Source organism: Rhinoraja longicauda, chromosome 6 (genome assembly GCF_053455715.1).
Source record: "Rhinoraja longicauda isolate Sanriku21f chromosome 6, sRhiLon1.1, whole genome shotgun sequence".
Lineage (NCBI taxonomy): Eukaryota > Metazoa > Chordata > Chondrichthyes > Rajiformes > Arhynchobatidae > Rhinoraja > Rhinoraja longicauda.
Window position 1 is genome coordinate 1194097 of NC_135958.1, and position 19756 is coordinate 1213852.

Sequence of the window (19756 nt, forward strand, 5' to 3'; positions counted from 1 at the left end):
GTCCTGGGAAATATGTCAGTGAACTCAATGCTGATGCAGACTATTGCATATCATAGCACAGCAACGACAGTCTACAAACAACTGTTACCTTGAAACCAAGCTTGGGTGTGGGCTGGACTTTATTGAAAGCAGCTGCTATGTTGTTTAGATGAATCTGGGGTTTCCATGGAGAAACACATTTAGCAGAGTCATGGCCTGGATGTAACCAAACTTTCATTTCCTTCGGGAGCTTCACCCAAGATACTTCCATAAATCACAAAAATAGAGCAAAGCTGGAGAATATTATACTTTTGTACTGATTCATTAAAAGATAGAATATTCCAGGAAGAAAATATATTTAGCTTTGGACTGACATTAAAGTTGTGGGGTTAACTTTTCCCATTCTGAATGTCACCTTTTATCATACCATCACGGGTGCACTGTTTAAGTTTCCAGTAAGCTGCCTGCTGCAGGCGGAGTGGTGTTTATGTTGGATAATGAACCCAGAGCAGAAACTCTGCCTTGTATTGGCCCCCTTTACTATCTGATAGAAAGCATGTGAAAATCTACAGTTATTTAGAAACAGAATAATTTAATGCAATAGTTATCAATACAGATTGTTTAAAAACAGAATCGATATTTTTTTTTTAATTCTTTGTAAATATTACTGTAGTATACTTAAAGATAAACACCAAGATAATGTTTGGGTATATTATCTTTTATTCAAAATATTATATTTGAACAATATTACATAAACAACCACACTGTCCATTATGCCGCACACCATTTTAGCTTCCTGTACATGGGAAATAATAAATTGATACAATACAGCATTAATACTGCGTCTAGTGTTGCCAACTTCCTCACTCCCATATACGGGACAAGGTGACAAAATAATTTAGCCCAAAATACGGGATGTCCCGGCTAATACAGGGAGGTGCTACAGGAGCCTAAGGACCAGAACAAACAGACTTAAAAACAGTTTCTTTCCCTGGGCCGTAAGAACTGTGAATGGAAATACTTGATTTGATGTGACTCTCACTTTCGTCGCACTTTTAAAAATATTTTCAGCATCTTAGGTGTAAAACTCATTTATTATTTATTAGTTTTTATTGGTTTTTATTGATATTGGTGCTTATTGTGTTGGTTCCTATGTTTGTGCGATTGTCTTTGAGAGATTTGCACTGTCGCACTGTTTCAGAGGTAGCAGTTCTAATTTTGTTGTACTGTTCGTACAATGACAATAAAGGCATATTATTATACAGGACAGTTGGCAACCCTACCTGCATTAGTACATGAGGCATTGAGGGAGTCCAACAAAGCAGTCAATTTCCCCAATTTAAAGGGTGCTTTAAGAGGATGGATGTATTTGTACAAAGTTTCAGTACTAAAACTGATCTGAGGACGCTGCCAGATCATAATCAGGAACGAGTTATAGAGTACGGAAATACTCTAGTTCGGCCCAACTTATCCACGCTGACCAATTGCCTACTTGAGCTAGTCCACTTTAGTTTAGTTTGGAGATAAATCTTGGAACAGACCCATCGGCCCACTGACTCCACGCTGACAATTGATCACCCGTTCACACTAGTTCTATATGATCCTACTTTCCCATCCACTCCCTACACACTAAGGGCAATTCGTAGATAGGGTTGCCAACTGTCCCGTATTAGCCAGGACATCCCGTATTTTGGGCTAAATTGGTTTTTACCTGTACGAGACCGCCCTTGTCCAATATTAGGCCTGGATGGCGCTGTAGGCCCGGACACTGTAGGCCCGGGGGCCGCTGTAGGCCCGGGGGCCGCTGTAGGCCCGGACAGTGTAGGCCAACACTGTGTTCGTGGAGCGGGGCCGAGTGTGTGTCGCCTGACAGAGGTTGCGTAGCAACCCGCCTCCCGGCCCGGGTGGCCACCATTGGTGGAGCGGGAGCACGTGGCCGCTGGCTGGGTGAGGTCACGTGGGGCGCGGGCAACCTTTTGTCCCTTATTTGGGAGTTAGAAAGTTGGCAACCCTAGTTGCAACACTAGACAGCTGGTGTAGTCCTACAGAACGGCAGCAGCAATACTGTGTTAAGCATTGTGTGTAGAAAGGAACTGCAGATGCTGGTTTACACTGAAGATAGACACAAAGTGTGGTGAATTTGTGGAATTCTTTGTCACAGAAGGCTGTGGAGGCCGTCAGTGGATATATTTAAGGCAGAAATAGATAGATTCTTGATGAGGACGGGTGTTAGAGGTTATGGGGAGAAGGCAGGAGAATGGGGTTAGGAGGGAGAGATAGATCAGCCATGATTGAATGTCGGAGTAGACTTGATGGACCGAATGACCTAATTCTACTCCTATCACATGATCACTTAAGTACTGGAGTAACTCTGCAGGTCAGGCAGCATCTCTGGAGAAAAAGGATGGGTGATGTTTCGGGTCGGGGCCCTTCTTCAGACCCATGCATTGTTACGCATTGTTGGCCCATCAGAAGGAAATTGCTTCAAAATTCAGAGTCTTCTCGTCAAGGATATTTAAGTAACTATGTGTAGGTATCTGTAACCTAAGAATAATATTTAAATTATTTTATAAAGGTTATATTTAAGACTAGAAATACATTATTTTTCTATAATGGGGATATGAAATGCAATTTCCATTATTATAATGTAACATTCCTAATAGAAAAAAAATGTACTTAATACTTTTGGGATTTGTTTCCCCTTTGTCATGTGGATGTCAACACAAAATCTTTCCCTCTGTTTATTTTTTAAAACTACTTTCTACACGAAGTATATATTTTTTAAATTACTGTAAATTATTGTAAATGAGCTGTGTCCACTCAGAAGATTATCATTATTTTATATTAAATTATTATTTTTAAATTAAAAGTTTTTAAGCAGAAATTCTATAACATTTTCTTAAGTTTTCAGCAGAATAACTAAAACATTTCTCCCATTCACAACAGGGCACCTAAGCCTGAAATCAACCCCAGCATTATTTCTCTTTAGGCTTTTCATCGTAAGTGCCAGCTCCTTTGTAAGCTCCAACATAACCTGTTTTCTCCGTTACATCTTCTCGACCAATCTTCCCTTTGCCTTTTCCTTCTTCATTAAAACGTCCTTTGTGGGAGCCTGTGTATTTGGATGTGTCCGTTAGTCTGTCAACAGCACCGGTCTTGGCCACTTTCTGAAAACAAATTATTTATTTGTCACATGAATTTTAAAAAAACCCAGAAAATTAAATTAGAGAGGCATTTGACCCACATGTTTATTTCTGATTCCAGACTTGTGTTAAGCTCCTAAGATAGTGACATTAAATAGGATAATATTAAGGTGTACTAGACCAAGTGGACCCATTGGGCCCATTCCTCGTAGAGGGGGGACAGGGAAGGGGAGAGGGAGCCACTCACCTCAGCCCTGTGGCACCAACGCTGCAGCCAGAGCGAGCCGTGGACCCAAAGCCTCTCCTGTATTGGTCTAGCACCCTCACCCCCCACCACTCAATCCCCCTTATCCCCCCCCCCTCCACACAAGGGACTGCAGATGCTGCAATCGGGAGCAACAAACAATCGGGAGGAAGTCAGTAGTGAGCAGCGTGTATGGGGGTGGGGGAGGAATTATTAATGTTTCATGTCAAAACCCTACAACAGTTCCTTTTGCCTCCACAGATGCTGCTTGACCCGCTGAGTTCCTTCAGCAGGTTGTTTGTTGAGCCAGAAGGAAATCCTTTTCAACAAGCAAAACACAAATTGCTGGAAGAACTTAGTGGGTCAGGCAGCATCTGTGTACGGAATGGATAGATTACGTTTCAGGTCGGAACTCTTCTTCAGACTGAAAGCTTTTTCTGTATTTTTGCTGATTCTGTTTGTAATTCCTGGGAGATGGCATGTCGCAGAATGGGTTTGGAGTATCAGGGGTTCTGATGCGTAAGGCATTGCCAGGCAGTTTTGATGGACCAGCTTATCTTTTCCTGCCCCAATGTTTCTGCATGTTGCCCGATCTCCTGCCCTCACCAACAATGGCATGGATCTGGTTGAGCCATGGTGCGTGAAAACAGAACAAACATGCTGCGTGACATTTTGACCCTTCACCGGGTGATGTCTGCTCTATTCACTCACCGTTACGCCAACATTTGTTGGGTCTTTCCCCACGACCAGCTTGTAAGCAGCCTCAGTCGCTTCCTCCTTACTCTGGCCTTTGAATCTTTTAGGGGCCAGCTCTGCCATTGCATTTTTAAATTCTTCAAAGGTGATCACTCGAGCTGTTTTTCCCCTGCGTGCAAATTTAATTAAAATACTTCACTTCTGATGAAAGGAAAATGACGCTGTGAACAAACTGAGATCTCAAAGCAATTGTAATTCCAGGTTTAAATTATTGCAAATATACAGCAGCAGTAAAACCATCTCATACAGAGTGTTTTGGATACAGTCACAGAATCAAACAGGCCCTTCGGACCAACTTCGGAACAACTCCATCCAAGACCGCAAGAAATTGCAGAGAATTGTGGACGCAGCCCAGCCCATCAACAAACGATCACGCATACACTGGTATAAGAAGATAACTGTAGATGCTGGTACAAATCGAAGGTATTTATTCACAAAATGCTGGTGTAACTGAGCAGGTCAGGCAGCATCTCGGGAGAGAAGGAATGGGTGACGTTTCGGGTCGAGACCCTTCTTCAGTCTGAAGAAAGAACTCGACCTGAAACGTCACCCATTCCTTCTCTCCCGAGATGCTGCCTGACCTGCTGAGTTACACCAGCATTTTGTGAACGCATACACTGGTTCTATCCGACACACTAGGGGCAATTTACAGAAGCCAATTAATCCACAATCCTGCACGTCTTTGTGATGTGGGAGGAAACCAGAGCACCCGGAGAAAACCCATGTGGTCTCAGGGGGAACGTACAAATTCCGTACAAACGGCACCCGTAATCAGGATTCAACCCGGGTCTCTAGCGCTGCAAGACAGCGACTCAACTGCTGCGCCAATGTGCTGCCCTAAACTAAGACCAATTTAGTGAAAGTTTATTTGTCACTCTGTGAACACTGCTGAACAAGAACCAGAGAATCAACCCTGGATATATACACCTTGTCTACACTTGACTTGTATTAGAACCAGTTTACGGGTGATCGCTGCTCGGTGCGGACTTGGTGGGCTGAGGGGACCATTTCCATGCTGTATCTTTAAACTAAACTAAACTAAACTCACAAGGCTATTTCAAATTTGAAGGTAGTATTTTGTACCATGCAAGTTTGTAAAATTCAGCTGGGACGATCACGTGTGGCTGCACCTGGCGGCTGCGGCTCTCTAGCAGTCTGTTTGTCTTTTTTTCCTTTTTTTTTTGTTTGTGTCGGTGTTGGGATGGTTTTTGTTTCTGTTTTTGGCTCTGTGTGTGTGGGGGGTGGGGCGGGGGAACCTTCTTTTGTTGGGTCTCTTCCCCGGGGCGCAGCTCGGCCGGGGCCTTCCATCGCCCGGCTCGGCCGCTGGACTTGGCATCGCCGGCGCGGCTTGGCCGCGGGACCTGGCAGTGCCCGGCGTGGCTCGGCCGCGGGGCCTTCCATCGCCCGGTGCGGCTCGGCCGCGGAGCGGTTCGGCGCCCGGCGCGGCGCCTTTCATCGCCCGGCGCGGCTCGGCTGCGGGACTTGACATCGCCGGGACGTTTCGGTGCCAGGTGCGGCTCGGCCGCGGGACTTGGCGGCGGCCGCGGGGCCTTCCGTTGCCCGGCGCGGCTCGGCCGCTGGACTTGGCGTCGCCGGCGCGGCTCGGCCGCGGGACGTTTCGGTGCCCGGTGCGGCTCGGCCGCGGGGGCTGTGCGTGTCGGTCGCCTCGGTAGGGGTCGAGCTGCCTGTCCGTGGGCGCGGGGGGAAGAGAGTGGAAGTTTTGTTGCCTTCCATCACAGTGAGGGGGTGTTTGGAGTCACTGTGATGGATGTTTGTGTTGGGGTCGTGTGTCCTGTGTTCTTTTCTTTTTTGCTGTCTTGTGACTGCTGAAATTTCGTTCGGTATTTATACCGAATGACAATAAAGTTCTGTTATACTATACTCTGCTTCAGTGGACGATGCCAAATGATTCAACTGGAAGTGCAGTACATATAACATGAAAATCCATCTGCTACCTACTTCACTTTTGAAAAGACAATGTCCACGTCAGTCGAGGTGATGGTCTTGCCATCGATGATTTTACAGTCCTTGCACAACTTGGCCCAGTTTTTCCCAGTCATTTCATTGCCTGTCGCTTTGGTGTCTCCATAAGAAGCAAACTTCTTAAACGACTCGTGTAGTGTTTGCATGTTAACCGAGCCTCCCTCAGCCATCCTCCTGCTGATAACTGAGAGACAAATAAGAAACAAAATAGTTCACTACAAAGTATATGGCCTGAAATACAATATGGAATAAAAAGATCATTTCACCTCCTTTCCAGTGAAAAATTGAGTTGATTCAAGATCCAGTGACAATGTTAACCGTTTAGTGTCTGGTTTGTTGGCACAGACCAGCTCCGCAGCTGTAGAATGAGGCTCAGACCTGGAGACCAAAATGCTTTACAACATGTATTTCAAACTACTTTTTAGTTAAAGGCACTTGAATGAAATATTACTGCTCTGCATTGGAAACACCAAATTACATTACTTGCAGAAAGTAGTGTTCCTTTTAATTAACCTTCCACAAACCTTTCAAGACAAGGTCTTGCAATCATTGAAACATGTCCAATTGACTCAGGCTCATGAACAACATAAATATTGTCTTTAACAACGTTGTACTTCAAAGTATTTTTAAGTTAATGGCACTTGAATGAAACATAACTACTCTGCATTGGAAACACCGAATTGGACAATTTGCAGAAATTAGAGTCCCTTTTCATTAACTTCGCACTAACTTTTCTGGACAAGGTCTTGCAGTCAATTGGACATGTTCAAGTAACTGACGATCATGAACTACCCTACATAAAGTCCTTTACAACATGGTACAACATGGTATTTCAAAGTACTTTTAAGTTGACGGCACTTGAATGAAACTATTCTGCTTTGGAAAATCCAAATTGGATAGCAAGTGGCATTATTTTCCATTAACTTTGCAGAGTGAAGATGAGACCAGATGAGACCAGATGAGACGCGGTTGAACCCAGGAGGTAGTGAAGATCAATCCTGGGGACCAGCAGGACAACTGTCAGGAAACCAGCAAATCTGATGGAACTGAACTATACTTTCCCCATTTCTACCTTTCAACCGAACTCTATTCAGAGTAATCTGACAAGTGTAAGCAAAAACAAAGCCTTGAAGGAACGCAGCAGGTCAGGCAGCATCTGCGGTTGGAATGGACGGATGACATTTAGGATCAAGACTCTTCTTCCAACCCCAAACATTGTCTGTAAATTCCTTTCACAGATGCTGCCTGACCCGATGAGTTCCTCCAACATTTTTACTTGTTGTGCAAGATTCCAGCATCTGCAGTTTCTTGTGCCCCATCTAATACATGTTTGGATGAGTACAAACTCTAAGCCTGTCCAAAACAGAAGATTCCAAAGTGATGAGGTAAAAGGTCGTGGAGTGAGTGACGCTGAATTTACTGCTCACTTATCTGAGATTCTAGTTTGATTTATTGGGTGCCACTGGACATGATTCATGCTTGTGAATATATTTATTAATCTGCTTGACAATCACCAGTTTTCCGAGCATAGTCACTTCTTGCAAATTGCTTTTCCCTCCAAACTTGCAATATCATTCACTTTGAAAACCAGAGGGTTTTCACTCTGCTCTGTGACTGCACCCACTTCTGCATCTGTTTCTTTTTGACTCTGCACAGATGTGTTGGATCGCCTAAGTGCACCCGCATTATTTGTTTTCACTCCAGTGTATATTTAGCATTAGTATTCCCACAACCTTAAAATACAATTGAAAGGATAATACAGTTCAGGATGTGGTGGGTATATGGAACAAGCTGCCAGATGGCGTAGTTGAGGCAGGTACGATAACAACGTGGACATTTAGACAGGTACATGGATAGCAAAGGTTTACAGGAAAATGGGTCAAACATCGGCAGGTGGGACTATTGTAGATGAGGCGTCTTGGTCGGCATGGGAAAATTGGGCCGAAGGGCCTGTTTCCGTGCTATATGACTCTGCCTATCTCAAGGGTGCAACGAGCATTGATAATTTTATAAGAAGATAACTGCAGATGCTGGTACAAATCGATTTATTCACAAAATGCTGGAGTAACTCAGCAGGTCAGACAGCATCTCGGGAGAAATTGTATAATTGTATAATTGTATAATTGATAATTGTATGTGCATTTGGCCTGTAAATGTGTTTATCCCTCCAAGCACCATTTGCTTTCTGATGTACCAAGTATGTATATTCCATTAGTGTGCACATTGCTTGACTTCAGCTGCGTGTGCTCTGTGCCAATGTCTGCCCTGGTTTATGAATCATAGAGACATACAGCACAGGACAGGAAGGTGTCCGACAAACATCATTAAGCACTCATTTACGATGATCCTGATCTAAACCTATTGTATTCGCCCCAAACAGTAGAATCGGTTGGAGGCTCTGGGAGGGCAGTAGGCCACAGTTTGGAACAGCTCCATCCAAGATCACAAGAAATGTGGATGCAGCCCAGACTATGACACAAACCAACCTCCTTTCCAATTATACCATCTACACTTGGCAGGGCCACCAGCATACTCAAGGATAAGTCTCACCCTAGACACTCCCTCTTCTCCCCTTTCCCAGCAGGCAAGAGGTCTGATCTTGAAAACAGGTGCTGTCTGTATGGAGTTTGTACGTTCTCCCTGTGACCACAAGGGTTTTCTCCAGGTTCTCCGGTTCTCTACCATATTCCAAATAAGTGCAGGTTTGTGGATTCATTGGCTTCTGTAAATTATACAGGTGACCACTGATCAGTGTGGACTCAGTGGGCCGAAGGACTTGTTTCCACGTTGTATTTCTGAATTAAACTAAACTAAAGCACCCTACACTATTGGAAGCAGTGGCTGGTTTTGAGCTAATTCTCTGAAAGAGAAACGAGGATCTGCAGATGCTGCAATCCTGAGCAAACACAACGTGCTGGAGTACCAACACATCTATGGAAGCAATGGATATGCAACATTTCAGGTTGGGAATAAAACAAGGTTGCCTCTCCATTCCCTGCATGGGTGCTCATGCCTGACCAGCTGAGTTACTTCAGCACTTTGCAATTTTCTGCTATGTCCAGGGCCACGTCATCCACTTGCTTCTAAAACTCCAGCAAATCTAACTTCCTGCTTTGCTACCAGTTCAGAAATAAGCAAAGCAAAATAATTATCTTAAAAATCAATCTTCAATGGCTGTAAATAGTTCCACCGTTATCTTCCCCTTTTCTCTGGCACTCATTTCCTGAGCAGTTTTAGAAAGGTGCAAATCATTTACAAGCAAGAGGAGAAAAAGATTGGTTACACTACCTGCCGACCTGCAGCTCAACTCAACAGAAGACTTCTGGTGCCTATGGGGGTGGACGTTATGAATGTGGGAAGACTTTAAGAAAATTACCTCAAAGAACCAAACTTATTCTGAATTCTCTGAACTGGCCATATTTATAGAAACAAGGAACTGCAGGTGCTGGTTCACCAAGAAAAGACACAATACGATGGAGTAACTGAGTAGGTCAGGCAGCATCCCTGGAGAATATTCATGTTCTCCAGGGATGCTGTCTGACCCATGGAGTTACTCCAGCATTTTTGTGTCTTTCCTTAGCTTTATTTCGAGTGGCACATCGATTATTAATGACCTCCTTTCTCACCAACTTAATTTCCATTTCGTATTACGAATGCATATTGTAATAATCTGGTGAATTTTATGTCCAACCTAAAATTGGCTTTTTGCCTGTTGTATCACTTATATTGAACAAAAATAGAGACATTTTATTTACTATCCTTCTCAGCCCTTCCCTTGAATTTGTATCTTCAAACCATTCTGGAAAAATAGATGAGCTATCTCTGGGGTATCACATGAAATTCACCAATGAAGCATGCCTTTTCTCCAGTGCTATTTAAACACTTTTGTTTGCTAAAAATAATTTCAACCATTTAGATTTATGGAATAATGAAGACAATTCTTGGTTGTGAAAAATAGAATAAACTACAATATGAGAACGTTTCGCTCCTGGTTTTTCATTCCATAGAGATCAGCAACTTTACTTCTCCTTTTGCACAGTTAGACCAGTTAGACCAGTTAGACCGTGGCACAATGGCACACTGGGCAGCCCAGCAGTGCAGATGGTAGAGCTGCTGCCTCACTGCACCATACACCTGGGTTCCATCCTGACCTCGGGTGCTGTCTGTGTGGACTTTACACATTCTTCCCGTGACCGTCCGTGTGGGTTTCCTCCAAGTCAAGTCAAGTTTATTTGTCACATACATATACAAGTGTGCAGTGAAATGAATGTGGCAACGCCTGCGGATTGTGCTAAAACTACAAAACAGAATAGAAAAAAAAAATTTAACACAAAAAATAAATTAATACAGTAAATTAAATTAGTCCCTGGTGATATGAAAGTTAACAGTCCTGATGGCCTGTGGGAAGAAACTCCGTCTCATCCTCTCTGTTTTCACAGCGTGACAGCGGAGGCGTTTGCCTGACCGTAGCAGCTGGAACAGGTGCTCGGGTTTCTTCCCACATCCCAAAGACGTATGGATTTGTAGCTTTTTTGGCCTCTGTAAATTACCTCTAGTGTGTCATGAGTGGACACACAAGAGGGATAACATAGAACTAGTGTGAACGGGTAATTGATGGCTGGCATGGACTCCGTGAGCCAAAGGGCCCGTTTCCGAGCTGCATCTTACAATCAATCAATCAATCAATCAAGCTTCAAAGACGGTGGTGGTTATGGATTGTTTCCAAGTCAGAAAAGTTGTGAGTTCAAGACTCATTGTAACAATAATGAAGAAAATTCCAGGTGGTGGAAAATAAAATAAATTCCTGCAATATGAGAATGTTAGCCTCCAGGTTTGCAACCCACATTAATTATGTTGCAAAAGCAAAATACTGTAAAATGCTGAAAATTCTCACCAGGTTATGCTGAGAGAGAAACGTTATTGAAGTCTCTGTTTGAAGTCCTTGTATCAGAACCTACCTGATGAAAGGTCTATGACCTTAAACATTATTTTAGTTTCTTCCTTCACAGCTGCTGCTTAGCCTTTTGAGCATTTCCAGCTCTTTTGTTTCTATTACGTGTATATTGTGCCTTCAATAGTAACAGGAAGATTTGCATTTATACATTACCTTTTATACATCAAAAAGCAATTTTTATTCAACAAGATACACCTTTCAGTGTAGTCACTGACTGTAATGTAGGAAATTGAGTAACCGTTTGCAAAAGACAACCTCACATAAATGTAAATGTAACAATGATCAGCCAATCTATTTTATGATGTTGGTTGTGAGATAAGCATTAGTCCACACACCAGCAATAACCACCTTCTTTTTGGAAGTAATGTATGGGGTATCCATTGGAGCATGTTTAACCTTACTTCCTAAATATTCCACTTTTGATATAGTAACATGCTTAAAGTACTAGAGACATAAGGAACTGCTGATGTTGGAATCTTGAGCAAAACACAAAGTGCTGGAGGAACTCAGCGGGTCAGGCAGCATCTGTGGAAGGAAATTGTCAGAGGACGTTTCCAGTCGGGGCCCTTTACATTTAAGCACTGCCTGGGTTCTTGTGGTCAAGACACTGGAATGGGATTTGAACCCACAGGCAAACATGATCTACAGTCGTCTACAGTTGATCTGAAGAACAAACCTGAACATATCTGTTGCTAAAGATAGACACAATGTGCTGGAGTAACTCAGCGGGTCTGGCAGTATCTCTGGAGGGAAAGGATAAGTGACGTTTTGGGTCGGGATCCTTCGACAGAACTATCCTTTTCCTCCAGAGATACTGCCTGACCACTGAGTTACTCCAGCACTTTGTGTCTATCTTTGGTACAAACTAGCATCTGCAGTTGTTTGCTTCTAAATATCTGATGCTAATTCAGTTCAGTGCTAACGTTGCGTTATCAGTACACTATCGTTTGGATGACTCGCTGAATTATCTTTGGAATCATTTTAAGAGCAGGGCCTTAACCATGTTGTTCAGTGTGACCGACTTTATCGCGTTAACTAATACTGAAGGAGAATGTGTGATGATTTTGTTGCTAGGTGTGGTGTAGTTGGTCACATAACAATAGCAACAAGACTTCAAAAGTATCCCACCTTTAGTGATGCCCTGTCTGCTGCTGCCGAATACAAGGAAGAGATTAACTTTTCATTGAGTTACATCTTCACTTTAATGATTACAAAGGACACTGAAACAACAGGCCTTTCAGCAAATTGTGGATGAATGTAGCACAGCTGGATTCTTCTGCATGAAGAACCAAGTAACAAGGTACAAGGTGATGGCACAACTCTTAGAAGGAAAAGGTGAGAAACAATGGAAAAGATCACACTCTGCATCAAATAATTTGAGATATCAGAAAAAAAAAATTAAGGTCCTTTAACTTTTCTGGACTACATTCTCATGTCTTCAAACAAATTAGCACTGCTTATGTTTTCATTCTGTTCATCCCCACTGCATTTCTACACGCCCAAAGCATTTGTGGCTTTAGTTACTGCATTAAATGAGGAATTAGCCTTCTTACCTTTGAGTTCTTTCAGTTTTGTTCTGAGAGCCCCTCCACTAAAGTCCTTCTGTTCCCAGTTCAGTCACAAAATGTTCCTTTAAAGTGAAGAGGTGTTATTTTCTGTTTCTCCTGTAGCCGTAGCAACAAGCTGAGCAACATCAAGAGGGCGTGATTAAATAGCACAACACAATAAAGTGACCAGGGTCATTAGTTACAGTTGTAGTAGCAACAGCTTGCTTTCAGTAAGACCATTTTGTTGTAGAAAGATACTTAATCAATATGAAGAATAGGTGGAATTTGCTACAAAACAATAAATTAAAGTTTTACATTTTATTAATTGTAAATTTAAAGGATGCTTATATATTCAATAGTATTTGGACCTTAATATCGTGGTTAAGTCACTTGACGTATGTTAGAGGCCTGAATCAGAGTTGATATATTTTTTTAAATGCATTGGGCATGAAATAACCAGATAGCTTTTTCAATATCAATCAGGTTCACTAATTTCCTTCAGGAAAATAAATCTGCTATCTTTATCCATCCTAACCTATTCAAAGACATAACTGGCCGAACTGTTCCCTGAAATGGCTTAAATGCCAGATAATTACCGGTGTTGGCCAAATCCCATAAATTAATTAACAATAGGCCGGCACAGTGGCACAGCGGTAGAGTTGCTGCCTTACAGCGCCAGAGACACAGGTTTGATCCTGACCATGGGTGCTAGAGTACGGGCGATCGTTGGTCGGGGTGGACTCGGTGGGCCGAAGGGCCTGTTTCCATGCTGAATCTTTAAACTAAACTAAACTGAACTAAAACATCAAGTTGTCAAAGGAAGCCGCACCTAGCTTGGTTTATTCAGGCGTTATTCCTCCCCATGACAACAGAGCAATGAGAATTTCAAAAGTATGTTTAATTGAGAAATCATGCTCGGAGCCAGAGCCCCGACCGAACTATGTCATATACTGTAAGAATATTACAACTAAAACAAACAGAGGGGAAGACCAAACTTATTTTAATGTGATGGTTACAGTTTCACATTTCCTTACTAATGTTCGTGCATATAACAAATAGAAGGTTACTCCCATAGACAAACCTATGAATCTTACAATGTAGAGTAAGGCTGATTTTCCATCCATATCCATTACTCCTAGTGTGGTTCTTGATTCGTGGTTCTTGGTCCTCCAAAATATTCCAAATGGAATTTAAACTGGAGGTGGCGGAGTATGGACTTAAGCAAGAAGGGCTTCTTGGAGAAGAGCTGCCTTAAATGTAGTTGCGTCTGGTTGATTAACTATAGTAGGGTGAAGACTATTCCATGCTTTAATTGTGCGAGGGAAGAATGAATTGCTACACACATCTGTTTTGATAGCTGGTATCTCAAATTGAATCGAATGCCCTCGTCTACTCCTGACAGGTTTGGGTTTGGTGTAGATGTGGTCATCTATGTCGAGCTGACCATTTAACATTTTGTAAAAACAGGTCACACGGTGGGCTTTACATCTGTCTTGGAGAGTGTTCCACCCCAATGAATTTAGAAGTTCGGTAACACTCGCTTCTCATAGGTATTTGTAACAAAACGAGCTGCCTGTCTTTGGACACGTTCGATGGAAAAAATGTTTTTAATTGTGTATGGGTCCCATGCTGCAACTGTGTAGTCCAAATGTGGTCTAACAAGGGTGAAGTAGAACTTCTCCTTGATAGGAGTTGAACAATGATAAACGTTGCATCTCAGAAAATTTAGGACACCTGTTGCTTTCACCGTTGCATGATGAGTCTGACCATTCCAACATAGATCGCTCTGTAATTTGATGCCAAGATACTTGGTCTGTTTGGATTCTTCAATGGTGGCACCAAGGATATTATATGATGTTTCGCCTGGTTTCCTCCTCCTGGTGACACGCATGGTTTCACATCTCGAAGGATTGAACTGCATCCCCCATTGCTGTGACCACTCGACCATAGTATCAAGATCTTTTTGGAGAGCATCTTTATCATCAGCTGACTTAATTTGTGTGTGTGGAGTATAAAATGAAAATTTAATGGAGATGGGTGTTTGAGGGCTGGCACAGATTCAATGGACTGAAGCCTGATTCTATGCTCAATGACTGGATGTTGTCAGAAAAATGTGTGAGATGTGTGGCTTGTGCATATGCCTTGCTGTCTGTCTTTGAGTGAATGAGATGAGATGAGCTGAGGATAGTGTGACTTGACTATTTCTAATCTAGATTAATGACTGAGATGAAAGATGAGTATTTTGTAGGCAAATTTGCTGAGGACCCAAATATATTTATCAGTTACGAGGAGCTCATTGTTTGCCAAAGGATATAGAGGGATTCAGCAAGTGGGTTGAAATTGAGTATAGAGTGGGGAAATGTGAATTAGAAGGGAAATTTAAGAAAGTTTTTTTACTTGAGAGGGATTACATGTTGCTGTACTTCTGAGAAAGATCGCGCAGGGAACACAACAAGTAATCATGTCTTTAAGATGAAAAGACAGGTGAGAAAAACAGAGAAAAGTTGAATGAGAATGCAGTTAGGAACTGTTGGAAAACAGGTGGAAAAATTTTTGAATTAATTCTTAAGGTTAATTCTTAAGTTTACTTTGAGATTGATATATGCAAAGGTCATTAAGTCATAGGCAATGGAAAAAGCTGGGTCATGGGTCATGCATGATCACACTGAACAGGACAATGGGCTGACGGGTCACAAATTTCTTCATCATTCATGAGAACATCAATATAAAACAGATCAAAACACACAATGCTGGAGTATCTCGGCGGGTCAGGCAGCATCTGTCGAGGGAATGGATAGGCGACGTTTCTGGTCAGAAATTTTCTTCAGACAGAAAGGGAACAGGATGTAAACAGTTTATCTAACTCATTTACCAATTTTACTATTTTGCTATAAATTATTTTAAGCACACAGAGCTTCTGCTTGTGCAATAGGGGGATTGCACGGCAGGCGTGGTCACGGCCCCTGACCTGTCCTGTTGCCACACAACGCCTACTGGAGGGCATGCCATCGACTGTAGGCAAGCACTCGCCAGTTGGTCGTCTCCCATCAGTGTGTCTCCGGCTCCTTCCCGGCTCTCCGAGCGTCCCGACACCTCTCCCCGTTCCTGCGCTCCTCACTCTTCCAGGCTCGGCGCCCCTGCTCCGCGTCTCGCTTCCTGTGGCTGTTCGGCCCCTCGCCGCTCCTGCTGGCCGCCCAGCCAATCTCCCCGCTCGCCATCTCCGTCAGCCGGGCTCCGCTTCCACTTGGCTGGCGCTCAACACCTCGAGGCTGGGGCCGCCAAGCAGAGCCGTGGCCTGGTCCTCCGCCTCGGCTCCCAGCGCCCAGCCCAGCTCAAGCAGGATCCCGCCCTTGGCAACGCACGCCGTGCCCCTGGCAACGTCAGCCGCGCCCCTGGCAACACCGGCCCCGCCCCTGGCAACACCGGCCGTGCCCCTGGCAACACCGGCCCCGCCCCTGGCAACGCCCCGGCCGTGCCCCTGGCAACACCGGCCGTGCCCCTGGCAACACCAGCCCCGCCCCTGGCAACACCCCGGCCGTGCCCCTGGCAACACCGGCCCCGCCTCTGGCAACGCAGGCCCGTGTCCCTGGCAATGCCAGCCGTGCCCCTAGCAACACCGGCCACGCCCCTAGCAACACAGGCCACACCCCTGGCAACGCCCCGGCCGTGCCCCTGGCAACGCCGGCCGCGCCCCTGGCAACGCAGGCCACGCCCCTGGCAACGCAGGCGGCACCCCTGGCAATGCCGGCCCCGCCCCTAGCAACGCCGGCCGTGCCCCTAGTAATGCCGACCGCGCCCCTAGCAACGCCGGTCATGCCCCTAGCAACAGCGGCCCCGCCCCTGGCAACGCCGGCCGCGCCCCTGGCAACACACGCCTACGTCACAAACACCTCAAACCGCCATGACGTGCCTTGGCGGCCCGCACCTGGCAGTGGGTGGCACAGAGGGGAGGAACGCCGCCCATTCCTTCTCTCCACTGATGCTGCCTGACCTGTGGAGTTACTCCAGGTTTTCCTGTCAATCTCCGGTTTAAACCAGCATCTGCAGTTCCTTCCTACAGAGTTAACAATGTGCGAACTCTTTCTCCCACTACCCCCTCACACAAAGTCAATAGACAATAGACAATAGGTGCAGGAGGAGGCCATTCGGCCCTTCGAGCCAACACCGCCATTCAATGTGATCATGGCTGATCATTCTCAATCAGTACCCCGTTCCTGCCCTTTCCCCATACCCCCTGACTCCGCTAAAGTGGGATAACAGAACTAATGTACAAGTGATCGTTTATCAGCGGGGACTCAGTGGCTGAAGGGCCTCATTCCACACTGTAATTCCAAAACTAAACAAACAGAAATAAAGGGATACAAAGTCGTACAAAGTGAATGCTCAACCACCTTTGGAAAAATGTCCAATACAATGTCTCCAAGTTCTTCTTGTGACCTAAAATGTCGCCATTATCCCTATTTAACAGAATAACTCTCTTTAATATGAACACCGTATTTGGATCCGTACAAGTGCAGAGATTATGGAGAGAAGGCTCGAGAATGGGGTTAGGAGTGAGAGATAGATCAGCCATGATTGAATGGCAGAGTAGACTTGATGGGCCGAATGGCCTAATTCTACTATTCTTTATGATCTTATATCATTTAGCATCTATGTTCTATAAAAACCAAGTCATTTTAATATGTAGGAAAGAACTGCAGATGCTGGTTTAAATCGAAGGTAGACACAAAATGCTGGAGTAACTCAGTGGGACAGGCAGCATCTCGGGAGAGAAGGAATGGGTGACGTTTCGGGTTGAGACCTTTCTTCAGACTGATGTCAGGGGGGCGGGACAGAGATAGAATGTAGTCGGAGACAGTAACACTGGTGGGAGAACTGGGAAGGGGGTGGGGATGGAGAGAGAGGGAAAGTAAGGGCTATTTGAAGTTAGAGAAGTCGATGTTCATACTGCTGGGGTGTAAACTACCCAAGCGGAATAGGAAATATGACTACACAGATTCATCTTCTTCAAGATGGCGGCAAGTGAGGTGCAGGTGAGGAGGCTGAGGTCTTACCACTCCTGAGGCTTTATGAGGCACTGGTCAGACCGCATTTGTGGTATTGCGAGTAATTTTGGCCCCCATATTGAGGAGGAATATGCTGGCGTTGGAGAGGGTCCAGAGTAGATTTAGGAGAATGATCCCAGGAATGATTGGGTGAACTTTTCTCTTCCTCACGGCGCGGGGTGCGGCTCGGCTGCGGGGCCTAACATCGCCCGCTGCGGCTCGGCCGCTGGACTTTACATCCCGGTGCGGCTTGGCCGCTGGACTTTACATCCCGGTCCGGCTTGGCCGCTGGACTTAACAGTGCCCGGTGCAGCTCGGCTGCGGGGCTTAACATCGCCCGGTGCAACTCGGCTGCGGGGCTTAACATCGCCCGGTGCAGCTCGGCTGCGGGACTTTTCACCGCTGGTGCGGCTCGGCTGCGGGACTTAACATCGCCCGGTGCGGCTCGGCCGCGGGGCTTTACATCGCCCGGTGCAGCTCGGCTGCGGGGCTTTTCATCGCTAGTGCGGCTTGGCCGCTGGACTTGACATCGCCCAGTGCGGCTCGACCACGGGACTTAGCTGCGCAAAGCTTGGTCGCGGGCCTTTCATTGCCCGGTTCGGCCGCGAGACGTTTCAGCGCCCGGTGCGGGGAATGTGCGGGTCGGTCGGGGACGAGCTGTCTGTCCGTGGGCGTGGGGAAGAGTGGAAGTTTTGTTGCCTCCATCACAGTGAGGGGGTGTTTGGAGTCACTGTGATGGACGTTTGTGTTGGGGTCGTGTGTCTTGTGTTCTTTTATTTCTTTTTCTATGACTGCTATGTAGTTTCGTTCGATACTTCGGTACCGAACGACCTGTTATACCTGTTAACATATGATGAGTGTTTGACGGCACTAGGCCTGAAGTCGCTGAAGTTTAGAAGGATGAGAGGAGACCTAATTGAAAACTCGCTGAAACTTGATGGGCTGAATGGCCTAATTCTGCTCCTGTCACTTATGAACCCCAAGAGGCGATGGTGCTGGCCAGGTGTGGGTTGCAACAGCCCAGGGTGGCATGGAGAAGATCAAAAATACCATATGGCCAGACCATCTCCTTAACTCCAACCCATCGCCAATGCCGGGTCAACAGGCCTTTATGGCCAAGTTAACACTCTACACTTTTAACTTTTTTCAATGTGAATGGAAATAGATAGTAAAACCCTCTATTCTGACACCCTATAACCCTAACCCTAACCCTAAAGTATTTGAGTATGATTGTGCCTATGCATTGAATGATTTTTACTGAACTGAATGCATAAACGGAATTTCACAGTATAATGGTACTTTATTGCCACATGTTCCCATGTACAGTGAGATTCCCTTTTTGCCCACAGTTCAGTAAACATCTTACTGTACAGAGGCACAATTATACTCAAGTATAATGACCCAAAACGTCAGCTTTTCTCCAGAGATGCTGCCTGACCCGCTGAGTTACACCAGCATTTTGTGTCTTGTCTTCAGTGTAAACCAACACCTGCAGTTTCTCCTTATACATGAATTGAGAACAGTCAAGCAACCAATCTCTCCTGTGCCAACCCAAACTTTTCATAATCTTTATGTCATATCCAACCCCCAGATAAATATATGCCAGTTTTTCACTGGGGGTGTCTTGTTTCCAACTTGTAATACAGTGGACTTCACTGCAGCCAAGCCAATTGTTTCAGCCATGGCTCTCGAAGCTCACGCCCAGACCTCGGTGATTCCTGCTGCTCTTTCAGCTTTCTCACTCCCCCCCACCCCACTACAACCAGTCTGTAGAAGGGTCCCAACATGAAATGTCGCCTCTGCATATTATCCAGAGATGCTGCCTAACCTGCTGAGTTACTCCAGCGCTTTGTGTCTTTTTTGGTAAGCCAGCATCTGCAGTTCCTTGTGCCTAGTGCATTCCTCTGTTATCCCCAAGTCCCTCATTTTCCTTCCATCCCATCTTTCCCCTCTCCCTTGTTCTCTACCACCTATATCCAATCCTCTGGCTCTATATTTCCTCATCCTCACCCCCCCCCCCCCTTACCCTTTGTTTCTATTTCATCTCTTGACTTTATCACTTATCCACCCATTTGCCAATCAAACGCCCCTCCCCACCTGTATCC

The 19756-nt window shown here is 45.1% G+C and overlaps 1 protein-coding gene across 1 annotated transcript; it reads right to left on the reverse strand.

Annotated features, from left to right (window-relative positions):
* Positions 1 to 706: 706 nt before the first annotated feature.
* On the reverse strand, positions 707 to 12703 carry LOC144594162 (tubulin polymerization-promoting protein family member 3-like). Its single transcript, XM_078400322.1, has 4 exons — positions 12613 to 12703; positions 6082 to 6289; positions 4078 to 4231; positions 707 to 3146 (listed from the first exon to the last, which is right to left on the reverse strand). The coding sequence occupies exons 2-4, from the start codon at positions 6273 to 6275 to the stop codon at positions 2955 to 2957; spliced, it is 540 nt and encodes a 179-aa protein (XP_078256448.1). The 5' UTR covers positions 6276 to 6289; positions 12613 to 12703; the 3' UTR covers positions 707 to 2954.
* Between the last annotated feature and the right edge of the window lie 7053 nt (positions 12704 to 19756).